At 47.7% G+C, this 20,348-nt stretch overlaps 9 protein-coding genes across 10 annotated transcripts; 3 read left to right on the forward strand and 6 right to left on the reverse strand.

The window, feature by feature from the left end:
• Positions 1-267: 267 nt before the first annotated feature.
• Positions 268-3,545, forward strand: SPPG_05818 (uncharacterized protein). Its single transcript, XM_016754029.1, has 10 exons — positions 268-549; positions 632-647; positions 711-1,024; positions 1,080-1,342; positions 1,408-1,507; positions 1,569-1,793; positions 1,865-2,045; positions 2,116-2,549; positions 2,615-3,034; positions 3,106-3,545. The coding sequence occupies exons 1-10, from the start codon at positions 369-371 to the stop codon at positions 3,459-3,461; spliced, it is 2,490 nt and encodes an 829-aa protein (XP_016606884.1). The 5' UTR covers positions 268-368; the 3' UTR covers positions 3,462-3,545.
• A 507-nt stretch (positions 3,546-4,052) lies between these two features.
• SPPG_09309 (uncharacterized protein) lies at positions 4,053-4,831 on the reverse strand. The gene is made up of 4 exons (XM_016757468.1): positions 4,621-4,831; positions 4,453-4,543; positions 4,278-4,391; positions 4,053-4,208 (listed from the first exon to the last, which is right to left on the reverse strand). The coding sequence occupies exons 1-4, from the start codon at positions 4,623-4,625 to the stop codon at positions 4,176-4,178; spliced, it is 243 nt and encodes an 80-aa protein (XP_016606885.1). The 5' UTR covers positions 4,626-4,831; the 3' UTR covers positions 4,053-4,175.
• Positions 4,832-5,549: 718 nt separating this feature from the next.
• Positions 5,550-10,092, reverse strand: SPPG_05819 (uncharacterized protein). The gene is made up of 5 exons (XM_016754030.1): positions 8,457-10,092; positions 7,573-8,385; positions 6,859-7,510; positions 6,696-6,792; positions 5,550-6,633 (listed from the first exon to the last, which is right to left on the reverse strand). Exons 1-5 carry the CDS (start codon positions 9,796-9,798, stop codon positions 5,605-5,607), a joined length of 3,933 nt encoding a protein of 1,310 aa, XP_016606886.1. The 5' UTR covers positions 9,799-10,092; the 3' UTR covers positions 5,550-5,604.
• SPPG_05820 (uncharacterized protein) lies at positions 10,053-11,448 on the forward strand. Its single transcript, XM_016754031.1, has 3 exons — positions 10,053-10,337; positions 10,401-10,563; positions 10,620-11,448. The coding sequence occupies exons 1-3, from the start codon at positions 10,106-10,108 to the stop codon at positions 11,344-11,346; spliced, it is 1,122 nt and encodes a 373-aa protein (XP_016606887.1). The 5' UTR covers positions 10,053-10,105; the 3' UTR covers positions 11,347-11,448.
• On the reverse strand, positions 11,315-12,600 carry SPPG_05821. 2 transcript variants are annotated; one of them, XM_016754032.1, is made up of 6 exons: positions 12,346-12,600; positions 12,132-12,234; positions 12,027-12,053; positions 11,796-11,967; positions 11,549-11,735; positions 11,315-11,492 (listed from the first exon to the last, which is right to left on the reverse strand). In XM_016754032.1, the coding sequence occupies exons 2-6, from the start codon at positions 12,207-12,209 to the stop codon at positions 11,405-11,407; spliced, it is 552 nt and encodes a 183-aa protein (XP_016606888.1). In that variant the 5' UTR covers positions 12,210-12,234; positions 12,346-12,600; the 3' UTR covers positions 11,315-11,404. The 2 variants fall into 2 exon arrangements, with proteins under 2 accessions (XP_016606888.1, XP_016606889.1); XM_016754033.1 differs by having other exon boundaries at positions 12,132-12,266.
• Positions 12,601-12,643: 43 nt separating this feature from the next.
• Positions 12,644-15,112, reverse strand: SPPG_09310 (uncharacterized protein). Its single transcript, XM_016757469.1, has 5 exons — positions 14,713-15,112; positions 13,843-14,649; positions 13,579-13,747; positions 13,008-13,521; positions 12,644-12,944 (listed from the first exon to the last, which is right to left on the reverse strand). The coding sequence occupies exons 1-5, from the start codon at positions 14,919-14,921 to the stop codon at positions 12,709-12,711; spliced, it is 1,935 nt and encodes a 644-aa protein (XP_016606890.1). The 5' UTR covers positions 14,922-15,112; the 3' UTR covers positions 12,644-12,708.
• Positions 15,113-15,203: 91 nt separating this feature from the next.
• On the reverse strand, positions 15,204-16,054 carry SPPG_09311 (uncharacterized protein). Its single transcript, XM_016757470.1, has 3 exons — positions 15,877-16,054; positions 15,667-15,820; positions 15,204-15,597 (listed from the first exon to the last, which is right to left on the reverse strand). The coding sequence occupies exons 1-3, from the start codon at positions 15,988-15,990 to the stop codon at positions 15,245-15,247; spliced, it is 621 nt and encodes a 206-aa protein (XP_016606891.1). The 5' UTR covers positions 15,991-16,054; the 3' UTR covers positions 15,204-15,244.
• Positions 16,055-16,869: 815 nt separating this feature from the next.
• Positions 16,870-17,430, forward strand: SPPG_05823 (uncharacterized protein; the record flags this gene model as incomplete). The annotated part of the gene is made up of 2 exons (XM_016754034.1): positions 16,870-17,341; positions 17,407-17,430. One exon carries the CDS (start codon positions 16,870-16,872, stop codon positions 17,323-17,325), a length of 456 nt encoding a protein of 151 aa, XP_016606892.1. The 3' UTR covers positions 17,326-17,341; positions 17,407-17,430.
• A 179-nt stretch (positions 17,431-17,609) lies between these two features.
• SPPG_05824 (AGC/PKA protein kinase) lies at positions 17,610-20,183 on the reverse strand. Its single transcript, XM_016754035.1, has 5 exons — positions 19,270-20,183; positions 18,720-19,190; positions 18,524-18,625; positions 18,281-18,460; positions 17,610-18,212 (listed from the first exon to the last, which is right to left on the reverse strand). Exons 1-5 carry the CDS (start codon positions 19,603-19,605, stop codon positions 17,844-17,846), a joined length of 1,458 nt encoding a protein of 485 aa, XP_016606893.1. The 5' UTR covers positions 19,606-20,183; the 3' UTR covers positions 17,610-17,843.
• Positions 20,184-20,348: the final 165 nt, after the last annotated feature.

Genomic DNA, 20,348 nt, shown 5'->3' on the forward strand with positions numbered 1-20,348 from the left:
CATTTCTAAACCAGAAACCTTCAAGTCGTCCTCACATGACGATCGAAAGATGGAAACGAACAAGAGGCGCCAATTGAACAATGAAAAAAACATCAGACCACTTTAGTTTATTTTTCAAGGTTGTCTCCCTGAGGCATCCATACAAAGAAAAACTGTCACCCACAAGCCTCACACAACAAGATGCTCCAAGCTGTCCAGCGTATCAGATCTCGCCGAATGCGCCGAATGTAGGAATAGTGGGTGTTATTTAGCTTAATGCCTACACTCGTCTCCCTCCATGTCACAAAATTAAAGATTGTTATACCTAAAGTTCAATCGCGTACAATTCAATATCCAATAAGTCAGCAAGAGAAAAAGTAGTCAGCGAGATGTACGGTCGTATATATCTCGCGGCGGCATTATGGGCACTGGTGCTCCAAAGCGCCGTGGTGCAAATCACGGCTATTCAGCTCTCCTTTTCAGCGTTCAATGAGACTGCTGGCGATTGGGTCGCCCCGAGGGAGGGCCATGGAATGGTGACGTTGAATCACTCGGTCATTGCGCTGTTTGGTAGGTTCTTTGACCAGTTACGGATTTTTGGATTCTTGCAATGGCTTGGTTTATTCATCCACTTTTTCGTCTCGCTTCTTAGGGGGCCAGGAAGATAGGTAATGAATGCAGGAAGTTAACAGCCCACCGAATGCTAAACTAACAATCATCACTTTCAATAGATACATGATGAGCAATGATCTTTTCTTCTTCTACCCCAACTTGGGAACTCACGGAACATGGAAATCCATTAACGCAGATCTAACTGGGCCTCTTCCTCCGCCACGATATCACCCAGCCCTAACCGCTGCGGGAAAATCCGACAGCATTCTTGTTCTTCACGGCGGCATGAGCGAGGATCTCTCTGCATTGGACGATGTCTGGATTCTAGACACGAGTAAGAGGCCCATGGGATGGCAATCTGTCAATGGATCGGTCGGAGCCCGCTGGGGACATTCGCTGACAACCGTTTCAGAGGATCTGGTTGTGTTGTTTGGTAAGTGTTTGAAGATTGCCGGTCTCACCTTCGCTCACACATCTTTACGTACTAGGTGGGTACGACGGGACTTCCTTCTACAACGACATCCGAGCTTTCAACCTGACCACAAAGCAATGGCACACTCCCACAACTCTCAGCGCCAAGCCTTTTGCACGGGCTTGGCATACAGCCTCCTGGGTTGCCTCGCAAGGAGCACTGATCGTTGTGGGCGGACAAGGACAGGACTGGATGCGGATGGTGGATGTGAATCATATTGTGCCAAAAACAAAGGAGTGGGTGGCAATGAACGTGGTCTTTCCGAACTTGGCCGGATCGGTAAGAACATATCCGGAAATGCGTGCGTAAAATTGGTTGTAAACAGTTTGTTTTTCTGCTTGAAGGAAACACCTGGACCACGGTGCGAACACTACGCGTTTCCGTACTTTGACAGTATCGTTCTTGGAGGAGGTGTCTCAAACGTTGATCCTGACCCTAGAAAATGTAAGTTACCGGCCACTCCCTTCCTATCGAATGTCTTCCTCACTCACAAAACGACCACCAGATCGCGTCTTCAAAACCGATCACTGGCTCTACAACGTCACCACCCAAACTTTCTCCCATCTGTCCATTGACAATGTCCAAGAAATTGACAGCAACGATATCGTTCCCGTCGCACGCCACAATGATCCCGTTACGACTCCTTCTATGGCTGCCAAGGCTAGTCGTGTTGGAACGTCGTTGTTCGTGGTGGGTGGAATGGATAAGTTCTGGTTGCAGATGGATACGGGTGAGTTATGTCTTTGGTGGTTTTCGTCAAGTAACATAGATAACTGATACGTGTATATTCCCTCTCATCAGTGGCACATCTTTCCCTTGGATCTGATAGCTGCGAGCCCGGGACAGTGTACGTAAACGCAACAAAAACCTGCGAAGCCTGCCCACCAGGGTCATTCAGTTTCACAGCTGGCGCAACCCAGTGTCAACACGCGCCAGCAGGGTACGTTGTAAAACTCAACGGAGGATGGGAACCTGAGGCATGGTGTGTACCATTTGCTTGTGATCATGGATTTCTTGAACGTGCCTCATCCATGATATGTTGAACATTGTAGCCCAGCTGGAACATTTGCATCGGATACGGGGTCCGTCAGCTGTGTTCCCTGCGCAGCAGAAACTTACTCTGATCCTGCAAGTTCCACCTGTAAAGCTTGCCCAACTGGGACAACCACCAACGGGCAGACCGGCGCTGCACAATGCACTTTCGTGAACATCGTGTACAATGAAAGGGAGGTGGACCAGACGGTTCGCTTGGCTATGACGGTCATTGCAGCGTTATTGGCAACTCTGTCTGCTGTAATTGGGGTCGTAGCCTTTGTTCAGAGGAAGTCAAAGGTGTTTATTGCCGCTTCTCCGACATTCTTGTACTTGATTGCTCTCGGGGCCGTATTATCGTACCTTGCGGTGCCGGTCAGATTCTCGGTCTCGTCCCTGTCGTGCATGGCGTCCGAGTGGTTAAACCATATCGGATTTGGGCTCTTGTTTGGAAGTAAGTTTTTGGAGATAGATTCCGCCTTTTTGTTCTCCGCTAATGTCAACTCTGTAAACCTCAAGGTCTCTTATTCAAAGCCTACCGCGTCGGCCTCATCTTCAAATCAAAACCTCACAAGCTCATGTCCCGTTCGCCACTCACGGACCGTAAGCTCCTCATGTACCTCTCTATACTTGTTTCCGTCCTCGTTTGCTACCTCATCGTCTGGACCATCGTTTCTCCCGTTCGGGTGGACATCATCTCGCAAACTATCGACATCTCTCACGTGGACGAATATCTGGCATGCGAGCAGGGGAAAATTCAGCTGGGAATACTGGGAGTCGAGCTAGCAATTCTACTTTGGGGAGTTTATGTCGCCCTCCGTATGCGAGGAACTCCATCCGCGTATAACGAAGCACAGTATATCGGGCTTAGTATTTACAACTTTTTGTTTGTGTGCACTTCGCTAGAGGTTTTACAGAGAACGGTTGTCACAGGTGCCAGTAAGTATTCCTTCTCAGCCAAATAACTTGGACAGGATCTATTGACTGACTCCTCACCTTTGCACTAATAGATATAGGCTTCATACTCTACTCGGTCCGTATCTTTGTCTCTGTCACAGGAGTTATTGGCCTCATTTTCGGGCCCAAACTGGTCAAAGTCGGCTTCAACCTATCGGGAAGTAGCACCAAAGGAAGCGACAGTGACGACAATAGCGATTCGGAACCATCGGTTTCCAAAGCTTTTGGAGGCCCCAGTACGATTCTGCGATCGGGTGGCAATCCTGTTGGTTTGACCCGGTCAACGACAAGTGGCGGCGCAGCTCCAAACGAATCGTTGAACAGGCATGGGGGTTCCGCCAATGTTGGTTCCGTTCTTCCGGCTGGAGCGATGAAAAGTGCCGCGATATCCTCTCAAGAGGTTTCCTAGATAAGGATGCAATAAGTAAAAGTTACACGGCCGTTGCGCCTACTTTGTGGTAAACGTCAGAATATATACCCAGTTTTCTATCTATCCTGTTTTCTTGTTACAGAGGTCGACTTGTTATCCTTAAATGCAGGCAAACCTGGCAAATGTCCAGATTCAAGCAAACCGGTATAAAAATACGCAAAGGACATGTGAGTCATTAGCAAAATTTATTGACTAATTACTATAAAGTTAAAATAATGGTAAATCCAACGCGAGGCCGAGAGAAATAATGCAGGGACGAATAACGTCGGCGATGCCTCTGGGATGATATTATTGGGGCTGGTGATGGACGATATAAGGGAATTACAGTAAAGGGAAAACAACAATGTTACTGGGCTGACCACCAGGTTCGCTAACCTAACTTCAAAATGGATGATACTGAAAAACATTGAGTCTCGGAAGGCACTACAAAAAGAAACGTAACTGCAAGAGTGCTAGTCTTTAAGGCAACCGTTTGTGACTTTCAATTCCATTTCCCCGCCAAAGGTATGAAATTGTGTCAGAACGAACGCTTGCAAGAAAAGAGGAAACTCTCAAAATGCAACACCAAAATGGAATGATTTGCATCTACTTTATTCTTGTCAAATTAAAGATTTTGTCAAGCAATTTTCGAGCAACTAAATGAGCAATGACATTTTGTATAATTTCGAGATCATAACCTCTCTCCACATCGATTTAGAAAACCTTGGGTCTTTCCAACTTGTCAAACTGCACAACGACAAACGCACGTCAGTTTCAATAAAGCAGAAATACTACATGAGAACAAGTTATCGTTACCTTTTGGTTCACAGCATACAATTTGAGGTTCTTGTCAGGCGTAACGTGGAGCCAAGGGTATGGGTTGCCCTTCTTGTTCGTTAGGACAACAGTGGGGTCATTTCGCAGAAAATGCTACGTCGAAAGCGTCAGCTACTACCTGCAGGCAACTCTGCGCAGGCAACACACTACTCACCGTTACCATAAAGGCCCCAGCGCCCAATCCTGCGCCGACTGCGCCGACAAGAAGGACCAATGGTGGGTTTGCCTTGAGGTGAGCACCGATTCTGCTCATAACAATTCAGCCCAGTCCTTTATGTGGCTGTCAAGCGGGCAAGCGGCAAAGCGTGTGACTAATACATACCTCATGTCAGCAAACTGTGATATTTGAAAGGAATTCAAAGGGAGATCGAAGCGAAATCGATGAGGAAAAAGCGGATGAAAAAACTCAACAAGAGGACGACGTGGTTGACCTCTGCTGGGGGGGAAGCGAAGCCATCTCCTTTTTATAAGCGACAACAACACACACACTCACAACACACTAGAAATGGGAGAAGGGGGGCTGCTGATGAAATGTGTACCTGTGATTTTAAGCCCAAAAGGAAGCAGTTTGGAACACTAATAACATGACTGTGCCACTGTTCACTTGAAGTGGGATATTTGTGGGGGGGACGAAACCTACACAACGCGCCTCCTCAAGCAGTCAGGTGGTGGTTGGAGAATGGGACTGGAGGAGAGATGGGGGGGCAACAGGGGGAAAAGGCTTTTGGGATGTTAGCGATTTGTTTTGTTATTTTGCCTTTGTTTTGTTAAAAAGTAAAGGGAAAGTTTGGTTGATGGGGCGAAGCGCCTAAATATTGACGAAATCGTGAGCATCAACGCAATTTCAGTTTGGAGATTGGGGAAACAAGGCGTATAATACGCAGGCTTTTGACATTGATCGTTCGCCTGCTGTTTGTAGCTAATGAGATTTGGCATTTGCTTCCGAATGGCGCGCGCTCGAACAGTGCTGCGCTTCAGATCACAAAATTGCCTAGAATATCAAATACCATACTGGAGCTCCAACACCAAAAATGTCTTTGTGGTTCAAAAACATTGCGACTGTAGCCTTGAATGCGCATTTTGCGCATTTGGCCTCCAATAACAACCCTTAGAAACTAGCTTCTTATGTGGTATTTATGTATTGACCATTTGACATTGCAAGCTTAAGCATGGGCAACCCATATAGCAGTCATGTCCGATAATCTACAGTAGGGTAGCGAGAGCACAAATGTGCATATGTCAACCTCAGGACTGGACCATATCAATTTTGAATTTAACTAAACCCCTACATACAGAGTACACCCCTCTATCCAGTAATGTGACTACCCTCTTTGATACTCTCCATCCATCCTCGAATGCCTTCATTACTTCCACGTATATAAACAATACATTCCCGATCGCGCACTCTTAGTACAGCCTCGTGTTTCACCTTATCTTTTGATGAACTGACTGAATGTCCTGCCGTAAGTTCAATCATTTCAATACTATCCTCATCCCCTGGCACAATATTGATGCCTCGTACTAGGTCATGTTCGCCGTCTGAGCCAGCCTTTGCTCTACACCAGCACAGCACATCGGTAAAGAGGAAGAACCGAAACTCTTTACCAGCTGTACGTGTAAGTCGGAGTGCCGTCAGACCATCCTCATCTTTCGCGGATGTAGTGGTATCAGGTCCGCCTCCCTTCACACCAAATCTCGTTTCAATCAAATGTCCCACCACGTTCTGCTTGAAACGGTCTTTCTTCCCCCCACACGCTTGTAAAGCATCGACACGCATACTTCCAGTTGCTGCACCGACAAACTCTACGCATTTGAGGACCCTTAAAACGCCCTCTCTTACAAATCGTCTTCCAGGCGGTACGTGCTTTACAGCATCCGCACCCGAAGACCACGGGCGAACTCGTACCCTCAGCAAAACACCCAGACCCCGTTCCCTGGCCTCCCACTCTCGCTTTTTCTCATTGCATTCCTCCACCCGTCGCCTAATTTCCTCCCTCGCGCGTTTCAATTCCGCATAATCAGGATGCTCAGTGGGAGTACACTCCAAGAGTTCGTCTACCAGAAGCTTGTACCTTGGCAGTCGCTGTACAGGCAAGATGAGGAATGATTGAAGGCTGTTTTGAGTGTGCCGTGGGTCCTTTTTGGCTTCTTGCATGAACTCTCGAAATTGTTTAGCTCGTGCTTTGCTCGCGGCCCGTTGTGCAACAATTTGCATGTTTGTGGATGCTGCGCTTGACGCGGGAAGCGGGAAGGGGTTTGCCGGGCTGTTTGATGCAACTTGAGCTTCAAGGTGACATACAAACGTGTTTGCTGCGTCAAAGTTGTTATAGTAGGCCTGACAGTGGGAAATTGAATCAGCCAACGACCTCCATATTCGGAGCTGCATCGTATTCTTACCGAATACATGCGCAAGAAAGGTGCGCCAGCGAGAAAGACCGGACCGAGCTGCTGCTCTGGACTACTGCATTTCTTTTCCAGATCCGGGAGCAAATGCCTATCCAGGTAGTGTCATCCGTTGTCAACATTTTCGTTGAAACAGCATAACATCTAGAATACTTACTCCTGGTGAAACAGCAAAATACTTTTGACATTTGCAAACAATGCATTGTTCTCCTGCGCATTGAGAATTCCCCTCTCCTCGATCGGACGAATGTAAACATCTAATAGTGCTTCCAACTGCTCCACATATGTGCGCTCAGTGGTTAATATCTCCATCACTACTTTACGCCTTCGCTCTGGGGTTTGCTTCTTTCTTAATCGTTCAGCTTGCTTGGCGTCATGCACTTGGTCTCCACCGGGATCTGGAGCAGTAGATTCACGAGGCTGCGTGAGAACCTCCACACTAGCGCCGTTGGCGCGTGGATCTAGGTCGTGTGCATCCCGGAGGTAGTTAAGAAGCCGATGAAGATAGATGCGTGATGGTGACTCTGGCGTAGCAGCAAAATAGCAACCGGCCGAATCGGAGATGGCCTTTGGCTGTGTCGATGATTTGGAGAAAAATGAGGAGATACGATGTCTGTTCGATGCAACTTTCTTTTCCGTAATGCTTGCCGAAGATGTGAGGGTGCTTGGTATGGTCGCCGTGGGGGACTCACATGGCTCCAACGAAGAGGTTCGCGGCCCAATCATCAATTGAGGGAGGCTAGCTGAAGTTTTGCGTGAAGTTGGGGAGGATTCGCTTACGGAGCTTTTACGATTAACCTGTCCCGGCTCTGGTGCCATTTGCTGCACGTTAGTAGAGATGAACAGTATACTGGTGTAATAATGCCAATACCTGAGGAAGAAATTCTTGGTTTTCGCTTTCCAATTCGACCAAACAGCTTGGATTTCCCAATAGTTCCCGTTTCTCCAGGATCCAGCCCAACGTCCAGCTTCTCTCCATCCATAACGGCAGTTGCATCATCTTTGCTGAACTCATCCTTACTTGTCCCATCCCCGCCATTCACCGACAGTGGAGAAGTGGCCAGAACGCCGAATGCACCAACCATACCCAGACGACTCCGAACACTGCCACTCGGAGTACGAAAGTTCCCATTCGGTGTTGCTCGTCCAGACATTCCCGTCTCACCGAATATGGCGGAAACATCGCACACGGACGGTCGATAGCTGGGATAACTGCTTCGATGACTTGGCGTGCTCCTCCAACTACCTGAGGGTGTTTCTTTTGGTGGAGACTTGACCGCAAACAGTCCTTCAAGTTTCGCAAACTGGTCAGGTGTCAGTCCTCCTGGTGGTAAACTACGAATCCGCTTTCCACTTCGTATTGACCCTGGCGTACCAGGCCCAGTACTCTCATCATCATTCCACGTAGTGCTTCCTTGTGACCACGCGCTGTCATTCCTCTCGGGATCTTCAGTGGAACCTTGCCTGGGAGGTGGTACCGAAAGACTTGTTTCCCTCTCAAGTTGTATGGCGGCGATAAGAGGTGTCACAAGCTTCATAAAGGACGGGTCAAATGGGTTACTGTCCACTTGAAGCGAGGTTAGCGATCCTTTCAGGACACCAATGGATGAAGGTAAGATACGTAGATTGTTGTGGGAGATGTCAATTGTAGCAAGGGAGCACATGCGGGAAAAGATCGTTGGACCTACATTGAGGTGATGCAACAGTAAGTATACCGCTGTCACAAGATCCTGCTAAATCATTTGGAATTCTTACTTAAAGTTGCTATCCGATTTCTACTAAAATCGCAAACTTCCAGTTTGATGCACTGCTCAAATTCTGTGGGTACCACCTCCAACCGATTCTCTCGTACGTAAATCTCCTTCAAACTTGTCAATAATCCAATCTCGGGAGGCAGTTCTTTCAGCAAATTCTGACTCATATCCAAAACCTGTAAATTGACGAGCATCCCCAGACAAGCACCAGGTATGGCCGTAATCCAGTTGTTAACCATATGAAGTTCAACCAAGCCACCAAATCGATCGGATAGCCGTGGGAAATGAGATAGATTGCGCGACGAAACATCCAGAAACGGCTTGGTGTCATCGAAAGCTAGAGCACTTATATCGAATGGGATGCTCCGGCACGACGCACTGTCATCAGAATCGCAAGCAGCTAGGTGATCGATATCAATCGGTGCGTTTTCAGCCACTGCCCCCGCATGACTTAGAGAGCGACGCTGCGAGTATACATGGGACCTTCTACGAACGCGGGGAAGACCCAAATTCACGTTCAACGTCGACTGATCTATGATGGAACTATTCGTGCTCGCCGTTGTTTCAACAGACCTGATCGAGCTTTTCGAGGATGAAGTTGAGCGTGGCCTGAACAGTCGTCGAAGGGATTGTCGGCTCTTGGGTGTTGGCAATGGTGGAGACGGGGGAGTTACCAGAACAGGTAAATGTGATTGGGAGGTTTCAGCAGCAGCAGCAAATGCTTTGGACATTGCTTCGTCATGGTGCGTTGGGTATAAGAGTTCATCCAGGTTGGTGGTGGATACGGGTAAGGAACAGTTGTGTGTTTCCTCGCCGCCCGTACTGCTTTCATATAAACCGTGATCGGATTCCTTATGATTTGAGGTAGCACGTTCATTAGACGCAGCCTTGGAACCAGTACGTACTGGAAGCAATTCAGATAGTAGTTCACTAGAATTAGTCGCCCCGGAAACATCTCTTGCGATGTCATGGCAGGCGGAGTGAAGTCCATTATCCGTGAAGAAATCAGTAATATCGATCGATCCAACATCGCCGATGGACGAGGCTTCGTCACCACTATGATAATGAGGATCCAGAAGGCAGGAGTGGCCAGCATTGAGCATGGTGCCGCAGTAGAATTTCCCACACATCCTGTCGCCTTCCAGTACATTTCGGTCATCTGCTGCGTCCATCGTAACTTGCACGGCGGTTTTTTTCGATATGGTGACGGGTGATGGAGTCTGGGCAGCAGACAACAACGTATTTAACGCAGTAGTTTCATCAAATTTGCTATCTCTCTTATTTTCCCACTTGTCTCTTTTTGCTCGAGTACTACCAAATAACATTGTTTGATCTTCAGTCATTGCGTACTGCACCGTATCGAATGTGTGATGGAAGCATGAATCCACTACAGCGTAAAAGTGAACCAAAGCTATAATTATTCAGTGCATTATCTCCGCACTGCCCTCCCTTTTTACAGTCTGCTCGCTTGCAGGCATTGGAAATAGGCTGGGCAATGCTGGTCAACCGGAGTCAGACGTAAGCGATTATGTAAGCATCAGTCAGCAATCGTTGAACCTTCCCAAAACGGCATGATCGGCTGAGTGCGCGGACGCCTTTTGACGACGATTCGTTCGAGGCGATGCGAGTTCACCTCGATTTCACCCACCAATGTCCCTTTTCACGTCCTTCTCACCTGCCTCTCTCGTAGCCTTGAATGTTCTTTTCTTCTATGGGCTTACGTTTTTGACCTATTTTATTATCCATGCATTACCTGTGTCCGCCTTAAGATCTTGCATTCTCTTGTCCATATGCGCAAGCTATCTGGTGACAACGCCATTTATCCTACCACACCCCGGGCAATATGCTCGTTTGTTCATGACGACAATTGCATGGGTATTTGGTAAGATTGATAAGTGTTTTTATGTAAGGATTCATAAAATATTGATTGTAGTCCACGTGTCAGCCCTTCGGACTTGGGAGATCCTCAATAATGCTGCTCTTGAATCATCAATAAAGGGCAACGTCAGGCACTTTTGTGGATATCTACACGCCTTTGTCGACAGAAAGAACCCGCATCTTCGAGATCCAGGCGAGCGCCGGGAGCGGTTTTTGAGGAGAACGGGAAGGTATGCGCTCATCACCTACACCACGTGATCAGACCTTGCTTATGTGAGGCTGGTAGGGGCATCCTCAAGCTTGTGGGCTTCCACTTTGCGTCCTGCACCGTTCCGTTCCTCAATGGGTCTGAAGCTGCAGAATTCTGGGCGGGGACGACTTATTTATCACCTTCTCGATACATTGCAACCGTGCTAGCAGGCCTGATCATGTATTTATGGATGGGCGGTATCGCGGACGTGTTGTTTTCCATCATCGAGTTTCTATTACGAGTTCGTACACGGGACATGTTTGAGCGGCCCTACGCGGCTACATCTCTACGGGCCTTTTGGAGATGGAGATGGAATGGGCCTTTCCAAGAATGCCTGGCAAGGGCCATCATTGGTGGCGGCCCGAACGAAAGAGTGAGATATAATGAAAAAGAAAAGGTGGACGAGGAAAGGAATGACGCGAAACCTCCTTCGATGTCCGCAACCATGCTTGCTGCCTTCAACATATTCTTGCTATCGGGAGTCTTTCACGAGCACGTGAACTTTGTTGCATTCAAGGAAGTCTCTGCTCAAAATTGCATGTTCTTCCTGATCCAGTTCGTGGGACTGGCTATGGAGCTGCAGTGGTCTCGAACAAAGATGTACAAGTCCTTGCCCAATCCCCTAAGATGGTGTGCGGTGCTCCTCTTTGCTGCATTGTCAGGGTCCCTGTTCGTGGCACCTTACATGCACAATGGAGGGTTGAAGGCTTTTCCTTTTCCAGATTTTGGATGCGTTTCATGGTGGCCGCAAATACACCTCTGAGCAGCGGGTATATAGAACGTATTTAATATATAGCGAATACAATCTAAAGGTAGTTGCACTATTCGACGAATCTGACGACAATCTGATCTGCTATGAACTCGGCAGCTTCGACCTCGGCTTGACTTACCCCCATTCGGATCGCCCCTCTGAATAATTCATGTGCGTTAATGAACGGACAGGGCAAGCCTTAAAAAGAGCATACCTTCGATGACTCTCCACCTGCTTTGAAACCGCGCCGCCCTGAACCTTCAAGGCTGCGACCATTACCAATTCAGTATCCTTTAAATCCAGAGCATCTCCATTAGATAACACTTTGCCATACGACTCAGACAATATAAGTGGCAGAAGGTCTGGGTGGATACCAGATAGGATTGTTTTCAATCTCGTTGCTATACGCCAATGATGAATAACTCGCGATCCGAATGACCAACTGGCCTTGTGCATCCCACCTGAACGATTGTATATCGTATCAAACATTTCCTCCCCACGTGCAGTCCAAGCTTGAACATCTGAAAATCCTTCAGGGATTCTAGAGGCTGCTGTTGTATCTTCCAATTCCTTCCATGCTTCAGGGCATTGTTCCATGGCGGCCGTTCGGAACTCTGTTAAACCATTGATGGCCTTTGACAAAATCAACATTAATAGTCTTAACAGCACTGCACTAGGAAATCTCTGCTAACCTTTGGAGTACCCGCAACGGTATAAGCCTGCATCATTCCCAAAAATGCACAGTAAGTTATTTCTGTGAAATGAAAGAAACCGCATGAAATGGCAAGAACACCAACCTTGAAAATAGCCTCTCTCCCAACTCTGAGAAACCGCACAATCTCTGAATTATCCTTTGTCGTCACCTCCTTTACCATGACGGTAACAGCAGGCGGAATCACACTAGGCATATTGGCACTGGTTAGTGCGGCACACTAACATACGTGAATTCTGTTACAACCGAGGTCGAAGCCCGTATATCCAGTATTAGATTAACAGGCCAAAAATCCATACCAAAATGGACCACGAAGATGTCTTCTTCAAAGGCGCAACTTCGGGTGCAGCAAGTAGACTCCGCACAGCCTCTTCGTTTGGTGTCGGCATGGTCGTCTTCGTGCCCACAATGGGTGTTCTGAGAACATGGACTTGCCGTACGCAAATACGTGCAGCTGGTACTAAGTGAGTAAACAATGATGTGGGCACCGGTCGCAGCAGAGGTCGATGCACCACCATACTACTCAAGTGGTATGGTGCATTGCAGGAACTTCGCGGCGGACACTTGGATTGCCCTGGTGGCTTTTGCGGCTTATAGGGGGGCTTGGCTAACGGGTATTATCATTATCACATCTCAATCAGATTTAATTCAATATCGTCTACCTAAAAAGCCATCCCCGTCTCATCCATTTCTAACCCATCCTCCTGCGACCGTTGTTTCCTATAATTCCAATGCGTAGCTCGATCTTGCCACCACTCTTTTATTCGCGTTTTCACAGCTGCTGGCGACAGTGCAGATAACGATATTGATGTAATCGATCCGCGTATTTGTGATGGAAGAATGTGGAGTACTACCGAGAAGACTGCCCCGATACTTCTTGTCAAAGTTTGTCCAAGCACTGAAAATTACCCACGGCATTAGTCTCATGGCTACTTGAAAGTGAACCACACATCGTGCATACCTTCCCAACCTATTTCCTTGCGCACCACAATCCACCACAGTGGCACTCCACTACCCATAAACACTAACGCGCCTATGGCTTCCGTGGGGGCTCCCTTCACACTCAACGTGAGGAGGAATATCACAACCACCATGAAAATGGCTGGCATCACCATCCACACGCGGTACGGCCGTTCCAAATGTGGCTCCTTCCATCGCAAAACAACCAACGCCAAGACCGCAAGGAGATAAAATAGCCAGGCAATCATGGAGTAGAAGTTCACTAATGATGTAAAAGAGCCGAAAAGAATAAAGATACACGAAAGAACAGACTGGGTGATGAGAGCGTTGAACGGTGTTCGGTACTGGGAATGAATCTTGCCCAGGAAGAGGGGAACGTGGGATGATCGCGCTGATACGTATGCGACTCGGGCGCCAGAGAAGATTGAAGCGTTGGCCGCACCGAGTGTGGACCCGATCACAATGAGGGGGATAATGATCCCGCCAACATGTCCAAATACACGTTTTCCAAAGTCCTAGAAAAGTCGATGAGATCCTGTCACAAATAAAGCTCATAACAGCTATAAACGTACCATAGCGATCGTATTCGACTTTACTATGACATCCTCCGGAAGCACGGCATAATATGCAATATTAGCAAGAACGTAACACACAATGACGATAGCTGGTCCGGCGACGATCGCGCGGGGAAGATCCCGGGCAGGATTCTTAAGCTCTCCAGCAACCATATTTAAGTTATTCCTGGCAGAGCAACAGATTAATAAAATAAATGAAGCGATATTGGCATGGGCAGTTTGGCGCATGTCAGCTTCACCCACCTAAAGACAAAAACTCACCATCCATCATAAGCCCATAATGCAGAGTAAAGAGCAAGGGCATAATCGCCTGCGTTTCTAGAGCCCCCTTCAAAAATCGAAGAATGATGGAAGTTGTGTGATTCGCCATTGGTTCCAGAATTTTTGTTTACCCCTATGCCTGCCTCCCCTAGCTTTACTAGCCCAATTGTCCCGATGACCAGAAGCGAAACAAGCTTCAAAACCGTGAATACATCCTGGACGGCTGTTCCCAACCTTGTCGATATGCAGTTCACGATTGTAAGTCCTCCAATGCAGAGAAGCGCAATAAGCTTGACGAGCCACATGGGTGGATTATCCGCAGCAGACGGGTTGGCATAAAGGAGAAGGCGCACCAAATACTCTGCGCATATGACTGTGATGATAGCGACAGACCCCGGTCGCGTAACTGTGACGCCCGTCCAGCTGAATAGAAAAGCCGGAAGAGACCCATACGCGCGCATGAGGTATGGATGCTCGCCTCCGGAATCAGGTATCGCTGCCCCCAGCTCCGCATAACAGAGTCCACCCGTGATGGCCAATAATCCTGCCAAAATCCACACTCCCAAAGCTCCGCCTACCGATCCCGTATATGCAAACACTGGTCCGGGAGATGCAAAGATGCCGCTCCCAATGCTCATTCCAATAATTAACGCGAGACCCGACCAAAATGTGAGGTTCTGCGGGAGTTCAGTTTCCGACTTTGACAGGGTCGACGAGAGCGGTATTAGGTGAACAGCCCCAAAATCGAAACTCGGGGACGAGGCTTGTCGGGATGAAGGGGGAGGGAAGGGAATACGGTCATTGGGTCTAATGAAAGCAATCAGATGAGTTATATATTGGTGAAAATGTTCCGATAAGAGACGGAATTACGGGAGTAAAGCGTTAATGTCATCGTCAAGGTCGAAATCGTAGTCCAAGTCTAGATCCCCATCTTCGGCGCTTGGAAAATGATTGTCGCTATCAAAGCTTGACAACCTTTCCAGCAGCGAGTCAGGCTTTGTTGTCCCTTCTGCTAATGGCACAGACTCAGTCTGCTTCGAGAAGTTGGCAAATTGTTCATTGTCAACGCGCTCGGGCATAATGTCAACTGAGGCGTTGGCGACGTCCTTGCTTGCATGTGCTTGTCAGCGGATCCTTTGAACTTGCGTGATGCAGAAGCAATGTTCTGTCCGCCCTCCGGGGTTTCACCACTTGGTCAAATCCGCCAATCAAATCAGCCAACAGTGAGCTTGAAAGCTCGAGTTCCAGTAGTCTGTCATGCAATGATGCTAAGCCACTGTTGGCAGGCTCACGGCGTGGCCTCACTGGAACCAGCAAAACGCAACCTACATATTTGTTGATGGCAATAGGAGTGGGAGGACTGTGGATATCTATCAAATACATTATACTTTTATACATAATATCAGATTTGCACTTGAGCAATGACGTGAGTGCAGAATGGGCATTTCACCGCCCCTGTGGCTGTTGGTATCTGCTTGTAGTAGCACCCTACACACCACTCTGCGTTGCATTGCGAGCAAGTTTTCATCAGGGTCGTAATCCGGCTGCAATCACATATGCTGCAGCACTTTGTGGGTTGAGATGCGGCTGACACCGTTACAATCTCCATGAGGTGGTCAATTCCGTTGCCCATATGGGCCACTCGGAGCTTTAAGCTCTCCATTTCTGCCTTCAAGGTAGCAAGCTGCAGGGCAAGGTTCGGAGCAATCCTTTCCTTCAACGCCCTTACCAATTCTCGAACCTCCTTCAATGGATCTAATCGTGAGAATATAAGTGTGACTATTACCCGATGCAAAAAAGTTCGCTTTGAAAACTCAAACTCACCGGTTACCAGGATTCCAGGGAAGATAGGTTCATCGCTGACATCCCAAGTGAGCTGCTCAGGCGCGAGTGCTGAGGTTGTAGGCGGGTGCTTTTCGCCGATCAAAACGTACTCTCCTGCTGGCAGCGGCATATCGTCCGTGTATACTAGCCATCCCTAGACTCCACGTTAACAAGGACATCCAGTCCAATTCATCGTGCTTTGATCCATACCTGCGACTCCTTAACCCCATAACAGACAAAGTGTTTTATCACCAAATTTGCCTTGGTTCCGACCGGAGGAGAAACTACCCCTCTAGCGGTGTGGATAAGAATGCTGTGGTCCATTCCAAACTAAATATGTTACTTGTAAGTTGCGGGGGACAACATTTCCCTCGTCGGTTTATATGAGTTCTAATATATTCTTCAGCATAGGTACACATTTAGGTACACATTTAGACACTCTTGAGCTATATATCTATTGTATCCCGTCCTTTGTTTTTATTCCTCGTGCGGCGTAGATACACATCCAGGAAGCACTTGCGCTATCTTTGTGCACATACTATATAAAGTACATCTATATCCACGTGACCTTCAGCAGATCTCGACCACTGTGGTCTTTTCTAGTATTCTTCTCTCGAAGGTTGTCTGGAGCATTCCTCCAAATGCTTTCAAGAAAATAGCCAGCTCATGCGCATATTGTGGATTCCCCATTGACTTTCATTACAACTGCCGAGTTAGGCAATACCGTTCGCTGGAATACAAGTATTTGATTATCATATTCAGGATGATGTCAAGAACCGCTTTAAAATCGCCAAAAATCATGCTAAATCGACCCTGAAACAGCCATGGGCAATGGTAATTATCGACATCAAGATTAATAACAACAGCAACATCAATGGCTTCCAAAGAGATCCTTGTAAACGTTGACTGCCCCCAGGCCTTTGAGCAACTCGGTGGTATCCTTGGCATTTCAGTTTCCAATCCTTGACTTGCAGGCGTCCCCCAATGTTGAGAACAACTTCGACATCATCATTTGTTGCAAATGAATCTTTGGAGACTGTCTCGTCACATTTTGAGTGGTTTCTGGAGGTCGCTCCAAATCACACTAGAACCACCCTAAAAATCGATTTAAGTGCGATTTTTGGGTTCCTTCACTCTGGCACTTGTTCTTAGGAACGATCGACCAAGGTCGGGAACCTCGTTGGAAGATCTTTGCCACAGATCATGTCCTTTAAAAGCTCACCTCCGACCACCCTCTACAAGATCCTCACCGTGTCCGAGCATGAGGAACTGCAACTGAAAAACCTGGCTTTTGAACCATATTGGCGTGGAACAAGCCTCGACCACACTGACGGATTTATACATTTATCCAATGCCAAGCAAGCTCCCATTGTTGCCGACCGTTTTTACCAGGACCAACCAGAGATTGTGCTTTTAAAGATACCTTACACACTACTGCAAGATTCAGTAAAGTTTGAGCTCCCTTGTCCGCCTGGCGCGAGTCCGGAAGAAAGATTAAAACTAAAGGAAGCGGAAAGCAAGGAAGTTGAGAATGGAGAGAGCGAATTGTTTCCTCATCTTTACGGCGAGTTGGATCTGAGTGCAGAAAGTCTCGAATGGGAAATTGTAAATAGGACAGAAACCGGGTTTAAAGAGTCAATGTCACGGTTGAAATGGTGACCGGCTACTTGGTTGAGTAGGTGTTTACTTTACCTCCTGCTGTTATGCTGGCGTAGGATTATGCCCACAAATCTTGACTAGCTAATACAGGTGGCCTCTGGAAGATTTGCGATCTCAAAAGACAGTGTCTATCTATTCGGCACCTCTACAGTTCGTCATCTGAAGGCGCCTGTTGCTTGATCAGTGAAGGCTGAATGAAACACACAACGTTATGGTGGATACGAGGAGAGCAATGTGCCCCTATGTCACCATATGAGCGTCCATTTTAGCATATAGAGACAGTTCTCAAAGTATCCGATTAGAAGTTTGGTTCATGCCATAGTTTCAACAATGGCTTGCAACTAAAGAGATGTGGTTATTCAAACTGAATTCAAACTACACAATGACCAGCGAATCCACAACTGTCAAGTAACAATTTGAATGGGCGCCACTTGGGAGGTGCAGAGCACCATTGAATCCAGATTCTACCAACGTTCCCACATTCTGACATCAGCCGAGTACAACATCCCATTACTTCTCTAGAATTCCCTAAATTTCTCGCGATACGGATCCGGACACACTACTCCATAGGGTTCATGGTCCTCCGGGTATGCATCAAAATTGCTCGTATCGCCTTCTCCCCTCAACGGGGGGATGTATGGTGCTTGCACCTGAAGATTCCGAAGCTTCTCCCAATCAATTCCCGCGAACCATTTATGTCTCTTGATGTCACTCACGCCGCCTCGAAGATTACCGTAGCGTTTGGTTAGATCAGGCGATAGTAACCGTTTGACAAGGTCCTTCGCCGCTGGGTCGAAGTGAGTCGGGAATTTGGGCTTGCAAGCCAAAATTTTCTCGTATAGCTTGAAATGGTCTTCGTCGTAGAAGGGTGGGTGGCCCGCGAGCATCTGAGAGACACGACAGAAAGTTCTCAGCAAAGGCGTTTCAACGGAATTTGGACAAACCGTTGACTGACCTCATAAATTAAAATTCCCAATGCCCACCAATCGACTGCTCGACCATAACCCCGCGATTGAATGATTTCTGGAGCAAGGTAGTCTGGCGTTCCACACAGCGTCCATGTAACATCGGGCACATGTTTTGCGAATCCAAAATCAGTGATTTTGATGTTCCCTCTTGCATCGATGAGCAAGTTCTATAATCACAGAATCAGAACAATTGATATTTTTTTTATAGACAGCACTTTTGATCTCCATACCTCTGGCTTCAAATCTCGGTAGATGATATCCTTTTGGTGAAGGTGCTCAAAAGCCATCACAACTTCTGCCGCATAGAACCGCGCAACATGGTTTGGGAAGCGCTAAATAAAAATATATTCGTAAGATTAGCCTCCTTTTTCAGTGCGGTCCAAAACTGGATGTTCCATGCACGCATCGCTGACTTCCACGACTTACCCCACATCTACGCAAGTATGAGAAAAGCTCTCCACCCTGCACGTACTCCATGACAAAATACAAATTGGCGCAGTCCTGGAATGTTCCTAGCATACTGACCAAGAACGGGAAGTCAATCTGCTCCAGAATGTTCTTCTCGTTGATGGTGTGTTCAACCTGCTTCATTTTCACAATCTCTGCTTTTTTGAGCACTTTCATTGCGTAATATTTCCCGGTACTTTTGAGGCGGACCAGGTGAACCCGTCCAAACGAACCAGTTCCCAGTGTGCGATCAAGTTGGAAATCTTGCAGAGAAAACTTCTGCTTACGTCTGTTTGGAGTTGTCGGGCTAGCACCGGGCACGGCGGGAAGTGTTGAGACACCAGTAGTGCCGGAGGAGCTCGCTCCGGCGTTGGGTATCGATTGCGGCGGGCGAGTCAGAGCCGCAGGAGGACTTGTGATCCCACTTGAGGTTCCGCCATCTAACCACGTCTGCACCACCGTCCCATGATTTTTGATTAATATATTGCATAAATGGATCCAAGAAGCCCGACCAAAGAGGTTTGCCTACCTTTTGCCCAGTGGGTTTATGTCCAGAGGACGCGTCAATGTCCATTGGTAAAACACCAGAACCATCGTGAGTCGCGGACCTCGAATGCCCAGGTGTCTGATGATGATCAAGTTGCATCGGGTGCCCTCCAACAATCGACATGGCAGAGGGTTCTTTTCCAAGCGCTGGAGGGTCCAATTTTATCACCGAGGGTTCCTTCACGATGGGAGTCCCGGCAGGAGATGACGTAGCGTCGGCGCCTTTTAGCGTAGGAGATGCGGAAGGACTAACGGCGTTACTCTTATTAAAAACCCCGGTTCCTTTTGTCGAGCCTGTAAGTTTTTTCAAAAGAGACATGGCCGCTCAAGTTCGGTTATCTAGCGACGTATGCTGCGAATAGACAAGTTTGTCCGTTCGCAGGCACCCTAATTTGCTGAAGGCTCAGGCCGGTGTGCGCAATGGAGACGGGAACACGTAGTGGATAAGCAGACCAGTCTTCAACGTCGTGTGCTGCTTTCCGCCTTGTGTACCCAGTGTTGAAGGATACCCGTTTACGTGAGAGGGGGCTGGCTAATTGGCGCACGATGGACTAGATACCCAAAGAGACTTGTCGGCGTATTCAGTATAGGTCTATATCATGTGCAATGTCATCCGAAAAACAGCCTTGAGGGGCCTAGTTTCTAAAAACAGTTTGGGTGCTATTGTTTTGGCGCTCGGTTTTTTGATTACGTTTGCACGATCCTATCGTGTCAATCGGTACCGTCGGGACTCGAAGAGACTACCACTCTACGTAGATGTACGCTGTGATGCTCCTATCAACGAAGAAGATGTTGAATACACTTGAATGGTTGTCGCAGATATCCAGCGTTTCTGAGCCCGCACCGCCCACCGTCGTAAAAACGTGCTCGACCACTCCACAATCGTCGAAACAAATCTCGGAGCTGAGGAGTCGCGTCTCGTGGTTTACATCATGCTATGGTAAGCGATTGCTCATCTTATCTGCTACAACTCCGCTTTCGGTTCTCCATTTGTCGTTGTCAAAAACTTGTGCGAGAGGGTTATAGGAAAAGTTGGTAAAAGACAACAGATGTTGCTTGATG

This window comes from Spizellomyces punctatus, assembly GCF_000182565.1.
Source record: "Spizellomyces punctatus DAOM BR117 chromosome Unknown supercont1.10, whole genome shotgun sequence".
Taxonomy (NCBI): Eukaryota; Fungi; Chytridiomycota; class Chytridiomycetes; order Spizellomycetales; family Spizellomycetaceae; genus Spizellomyces; species Spizellomyces punctatus.